General features: G+C 33.8%; 1 protein-coding gene across 2 annotated transcripts in view; it reads right to left on the bottom strand.

Annotated features, from left to right (window-relative positions):
* Positions 1–2177: 2177 nt before the first annotated feature.
* Positions 2178–7036, bottom strand: part of LOC110458055 (tyrosine-protein phosphatase 10D-like) — a 32622-nt gene continuing 27763 nt past the window's right edge. Inside the window, exons 19-24 of one of the 2 annotated variants that reach the window (XM_021509604.1) lie at positions 6318–6455; positions 5574–5696; positions 5301–5452; positions 3440–3584; positions 3098–3251; positions 2178–2716 (exon numbers count right to left, since the gene is read on the bottom strand). In XM_021509604.1, coding sequence (XP_021365279.1) covers positions 2622–2716; positions 3098–3251; positions 3440–3584; positions 5301–5452; positions 5574–5696; positions 6318–6455 — 807 coding nt within the window. In that variant the 3' untranslated portion in view covers positions 2178–2621. The remainder of the gene's footprint in view (positions 2717–3097; positions 3252–3439; positions 3585–5300; positions 5453–5573; positions 5697–6317; positions 6456–7036) is intronic. The other variant, XM_021509605.1, reaches the window with a different exon arrangement.

Here is a 7036-nt window from a genome sequence, read left to right as displayed (position 1 = left end):
TAGAAAACAGTTCGCCATGTCTAACTTATATGCAGAAGATGTCACTGCAGTGTGTCTGCATAATGTCAGTTCATATAAAGTAGTCCCCCATTGTCAAATTTCATGCAAATAGAAATATATATAAAACATGAATAAATATGACCAATGATTAGTATATAGTTTCCTGAAGAGACATTATATAGCAATATGATTGCCATTTCAGATAAGCAAACAACCTTTGCCTGAGGGTAGCGTTCCACGGATACAGTAAGACATACCTATATCTTAGCTGTAATCAATACATGACTATAAATATGATAATATAATACATACATTCATCCTCAACGAGAATCACTAATATCCCGACGACGTCTTATCAAAATCAAAATAGTCACATTTTAGAATCAATAGACAATAGTCCAGCTTCAGGATACATTTGAAAAACATTACATTAAAAACTATTGTCGGCATATCGCTAACAACAGTTTGCTGATATAAAGGGATAGGTTAAATATATGGAAGCAAACAGCAAATGAACATTGTGCCTAATCTAAATGTAGCTTCAAAAAGTAGTCCGGTTCTAGCAGAACATAGGCTTACAATGTAAGTAACATTAGCATAAGGACATTAAATATGGACTATGATCTGAATATAGAGGCAGATATATACCTGCGTTCAGAATGAACTAAGTTAAACTAAGTTAAACTAGATTACTGACAGGTCAGCAAGGGCCCCGTCTTGTGGCAATATATCCCCCATAATCATCAAGAAGCAATCTACCCATATAGCTAAGCTTGACGTTTGACATTTGGACTTCAAAAAGAATCGCAAGGAAGCAAAATATACATTTTTCATTTACTATAATGTGAGTCTTGTTTCCTTCCATCTCCATATTTGCTTGGCTAACAGAAATGTAAATACCGGTGCAATACTCATTTGTTAGCTCTGACTTGTTTTATTTCACCTTAAATCCCTCCCCCATCAAGAGCCAATGTCAAAGTCAGAGATCCAGTTTGTTTTTGACCTTTGGACACAAATGACCTTGACGTTTAACCCAATGACCCTGATCTTTAGTCAGTTGACTTATTCTTTAATTCCGACCAACTTTGCTTCATAATATCATAACAAAATGTTCAACATTGAAAAATACGAAACTTGACCTGGACCTCGAACCTTTCGACCCCGTAACCTGGACCTTTGATCAGTTGACTTCGTGTTAAGTTCTGAACAATTTTGCTTCATATTAACATAAAAAATGTTCATCAGTAAAAAGATACAATATTTGACCTTGACATAGACCCAGTGACCTTGACCTTAAGTCAGTTGCCTCCTTGTTAAATTCCTATCAACTTTGCCTCATAATGTCATGACAAAATGTGATTACTATAGGGCACCCGTATCTCCGATACGGGCCCTAATAAGTCATGCAGTGCCTTGGACAAATGCGTTTGCGATACAAAATGCTGTAAAACATAGCTAAAACCAAATCTATATTTCTTACCAAATCCACAAATGAAAGCATTAATTAATATCAAGTTCTTAAACGTGATTCATCGCCATGTTGACGACACATTTTCATTCTGTCTCATTATCCACCGTTTCTTTTTTCGGATTGAGACTCGAGGAACAGGTTGAACGGTTTTAATTTGGGACAATTTGGAGTAATATTTTCCAGAAAAAACTCCAACTGCTATTAAGATCCTCTTGTAGGTCACCACCTGACAATTTTCTCACTTTATATCATTCGTTGATTGCTGAGACAAATTCATTCATTCGCATACTGGTGAAAGTCTTCGTCTAACCAGGATCTTGGTCATATGACATTATATAGAGGTAACACAATTACTTGTATACTAAACTTGTAACAAAATAAGACGAGGAACTTCGGTATACGTACAGGTTTCACTATCCTGTGCTACATAACGGGCAGGCAATTTGTGTATAAATATCTGATTAAATTTGCTGCACTGATTTCCCAAAACATTTAACTCGTCTCTGAGCGTTTTGAAAAGATAAACAAGTATCAAATTATCAACATATATCTTTTTTTAAATTACATCATATCTGGGAATGAATAACAAAAACAATTTTTCAAAAAAATAAAAACATGCTATATAAAATGATGAAATACATTAGTTACAATTCAGACATATATATATATTAATATTATTATATAAATTATTATTTATTATCTTATATGTCTAAACATCATAGCAAGAACAATACAGTTTGGATATATTTCATTATAAAATGTGATATATAATAACATTTGAATAAAAAATATAACATTATAAGCTAGATATTATGCTTCTGTAGTTTGCGAAATGTCTATTGTTTGAGTTACCTTGAATTTGACTATATTACTATTAGAACTACTCGCGAGCAATCGATAAAGTTATTTATGTCTGAATTGCAAATATCAAGCCAGTGCGAACCATTACCGGCCTCGGTGTTCTTGTACTACTTACATTAAATAACCAATATATACAGAACTTTACTTCATGAGTAATGCTCTCTTAATATTGCACTATGTCATCCGATACAGGAAAACATGAATATAATTCACAAACATTTTGCAAAAAAAAAGAGATTCGTAAGCCATAGACTGTTTCTAATTGCATGAAAGGTTCCTCAAAATGCAATTACAGTTCTGTTGTCATGCTAGGGTTTTCGTGTCCCACGGCGTGGCAGTTGTCGGAATCATTGTCTTCTTCTATCATCAGCTTGTCCTCTGGGTCTACAAGAATCGTAAACATATTACAATGAATATTCCAAATACATCTCTTCAAATGCTTTGAACATCTGATTTTCATCTATTCATTTATTCTATTTTTGTATGTTTATAATGTTGCAATGCCTTGTATAATGGGTGTCACGGTTGATGAAGATGAATACGATTCACATACACAAAAATGAATGAACACAAGATAGATCAAAACGAGTCCAACTGGTTTAATAAATAGATTGTTGTCATCCCAGAACTATAGAAGTTATCTCCCATTTCGCGTACCTCTCAAGATATGTACAGTGACTGAGTTTTATCTAATACAGCATTTAAAACAAACGAGTCTAAATGTATTTGGGGACCTTAGTTTGCATTGCCGGTTAAGGGACTTACTACACATCTCAATCGACCCGTTAGACGCACCAAACAGTTGTTCACTATATTCCTCTTCGCTCGGCATCTGGAGTCCGTCATTGCTAAGGTTTTCTACCGTCGTTTGGCGATTCACCAACTCACGAAGACACTCGTGGATGAAGAGATATTGTTCCTTAATAAACAAAAAACATATCGTTATGTAGTAATGATATGACCTCATGTACGTATGTAATGTGGATATGCAAATGTTTTCAATTACATGCTCATATTTATGTATTATTTCTATATTTCTGTCTTTCATATTTTTTCTAATAGCCAATAAAACAACTTTATCATTAAAGCATCTAAAGTTTCTCATACCTTCGCTTGCACCATGCAATTTCGATGCTGTCTAAGTTTCAGCACATATTGAAATATATCGAACTCGTTTGAAAGGTTGTGGGTCCTGACGAATTCTGTGAGATACTCAATGGCAAGGTAGGTACCTGTCCTACCAACTCCAGCACTGCAAAAGAAATGTTTTCACATAGCAGGTACTGGTGTATTGATTGATGGGTAAATTTTAGAGCGTAATGTGTATGTCTTCAACTCCCTATTAACACAACCATAACTATTCCCATACATGTACATACACATATATATCATGATAAAAACTTTAATCTATAGTAGTTGTTTAACAAAATGCATAACATTGACAATAATAGTAAACTTGATCCATACAGCGAAATTAAGAAAACATATAAAGAAGAATCTTATTTATCGTTACTAAATTTTTAGTAAAGGCAATTACTAACGAAATTGAGAATAAGAAAAAATATTCTTAAGATTGAAAAAGGCAGAGCTAAACATTTCCTTGGCCGCTTCGTCTTTGTAAGAACTGTAAAACACTAGAAGACGAGGTACGTATCTTTTTTATTGTACGAACAACTCTGACAAAAGAAAATCTGTTTTCGAAGAAATAAATCAATTACACCACTAAGTGATATGCAAACCTTATAGAGGATACAATCATTCAATGAATCAAACCTTATAGAGGATACAGTCATCCAATGAATGAAAACTTATAGAGGATACAGTCATCCAATGAATGAAAACTTATAGAGGATACAGTCATCCAATGAATCAAACCTTATAGAGGATACAGTCATCTAATGAATCAAACCGTATAGAGGATACAGCGATCTAATGAATCAAACCTTATAGAGGATACAGTCATCCAATGAAGCAAAACTTATAGAGGATACAGTCATCCAATGAATGAAAACTTATAGATGATACAGTCATCCAATGAATCAAACCTTATAGAGGATACAGTCACCCAATGACTCAAACCTTATAGAGGATAGGGTCATCTAATGAATCAAACCTTATAGAGGATACAGTCATCTAATGAATCAAAACTTATAGAGGATACAGTAATCAAATGAATCAAACCTTATAGAGGATACAGTCATCTAATGAATCAAAACTTATAGAGGATAAGTCATTCATTGAATCAAACCTTATAGAGGATACAGTCATCCAATGAAGCAAAACTTATAGAGGATAAGTCATTCATTGAATCAAACCTTACAGAGGATACAGTCATCCAATGAATCAAAACTTATAGAGGATACAGTTATCCAATAAATCAAACCTTATAGAGGATTCAGTCATCCAATGAAGCAAACCTTATAGAGGATAAGTCATTCATTGAATCAAACCTTAAAGAGGATACAGTCATCCAATGAATCAAAACTTATAGAGGATACAGTCATCCAATAAATCAAACCTTATAGAGGATTCAGTCATCCAATGAATCAAACCTTATAGAGGATACAGTCATCCAATGAATCAAACCTTATAGAGGATACAGTCATTCAATGAATCAAACCTTATAGAGGATACAGTCAGTCATCTAATGAATCAAAACTTATAGAGGATACAGTCATCCAATAAATAAAACCTTATAGAGGATACAGTCATCCAATTAATCAAGATTTATAGAGGATATGGGTCTCTTCATTAAAAATCCTCACAAAGTGCTTAAGATATATATCATGCCTACATTCTGAGTATTGTTCTTATATGTTTGCTAATGTTGTGTTAATTTGCTGTCCGGTCCATATGCAATAAAGTTGAATTGAATTGAATGTAAACACATATTGCAATATTACAGTCAGTAATACAATCAAAACGTGTACTAAAGCAATATCATAAATGTATTTTATATGTATATTACCTGCAGTGAACCACAATGGGCCCTATCAAATCATCGTGAATTTCACCTTTAACCTTAAACAAAAAATCAAGGAATACGTTGCAATCCACTTCCGCACCAAAATCAGGCCATTCAAGAAAGTGGAAATGTTTGATAGTTTTCTCATGGTCAGCCTGGAAGATAAGATTGATTAAAACATGTTAGTATCTGTGTCTTTGTAAACAAAATTCAAAATCGACCATATCTTCGATAATCTGCGGATGACTGGACAAGAGATATAACGAGTAAACTTACCGACGCGATTGTGAACTCAGAGTAGACATACTCGTCATTCGGCTCTACGGCTGTTCGTGTTACCTCTACTGCTCCATAGGTCTCAGACTCGTGTAGATTCTCTGGCCAGTACTGTTCACATTTCTAATGGAGTAAAATAGTGAATGTATCAGCTTCTGGTCTAGTATACTGATATGTCATACGTTGACTGTTTACATAACTGATAATCTCATTTGAAATTCTAATAAATAATTGTAATTATTCATAATAGATAGTACAAAAAGATCCATTATTGTATTTTTCAAATTCTGGCACAATATGATGTGTTTTTGCTTGACTTTTTACATTAAGAAAATAATGTTCAAATAGGTATTTATTTAATTAAGTAGTATTGAGATAAACAACGGTCTAGAACATTCTGCTAGTATTTATGCCCGGATCACGCGGTGAATTATCAAAGTAATCAACTAACCGTTCCTTACTGAAACACATACTCAACGCTTCTGAAAAATATATGACTCAAACTTTGTGTATGACTGTCCAAGGCAGAAATACTACAATTGAGTGTGTTAAGGATTGTAGAACACGATGCCTGGTATATGGGATAGATGTCCATTTACAGATATCATATGTCAAAATCTATATCAAAATCCTGATTAGGATCATCCATCTTGAAGTGTCGTATGTAACAATTCGGTCTATTAGCTAATCGAAATGTGTTTCTTTGCTAACAGATCTTGAAATAACAGAAATATGAATACGCACAACAGTATTGCCTTCCTTGCATCTGGTTAGCATCACGATTAAAGGGACATCTTGTTCCCAGACCATTTGCCAAAAGTCTTCGATGGTGCCTGGAAGGGGACCCTGGCAAGCTATATACTCTCTTTCAAACTTGAATCCCTGAAGATAATAAATACACATGTTTATCTAGTTATTTACAAATAGGCACAATGCGTCACAGTAACGCTATACAATGTCAGTGCAATGATCCTGCACCAGTTGATCTGGGACAGTATATTTTAGCACTTCGAACTGCAATTGAATTTTAAAATAGAAAACACTGACTGCAGCATAATATGCCATCCTCAGACAGGGCTCGTGGTGATATCAAACAGTTCTGGTATGTGGTATGCTGTTTCGCCAGTTGAACCATGGGAACAATGGGGAAATAGCAATGATCACAACATTAAAAATCAACTATTTTACAACAACATAATAATTAATAAATGACATTAACAACACAATAAAGACTCCATTATTATTTAAAATCCTTTATATGGTTTAACAGCTAACTAGCTGTGGTATCTTTGCTTGGTTCAGAGATGACATAAACTATTTTACAACAAAAAAGCACTTTGAAACAAAAGACTATCGCGATCACTTTACGTTCAGTGATTTTTAGCGCAAAGTTACGTTTTATCTAAAGTAAGATTAATATTCTTCGTAATATTAAATCATCTCCATTTCATATCATTTCGACA

Source organism: Mizuhopecten yessoensis, unplaced genomic scaffold, assembly GCF_002113885.1.
Source record: "Mizuhopecten yessoensis strain PY_sf001 unplaced genomic scaffold, ASM211388v2 scaffold9417, whole genome shotgun sequence".
Lineage (NCBI taxonomy): Eukaryota > Metazoa > Mollusca > Bivalvia > Pectinida > Pectinidae > Mizuhopecten > Mizuhopecten yessoensis.
The sequence above is the reverse complement of the archived record's forward strand: the minus strand, read 5'-3'. Positions and strand labels throughout refer to the sequence as shown.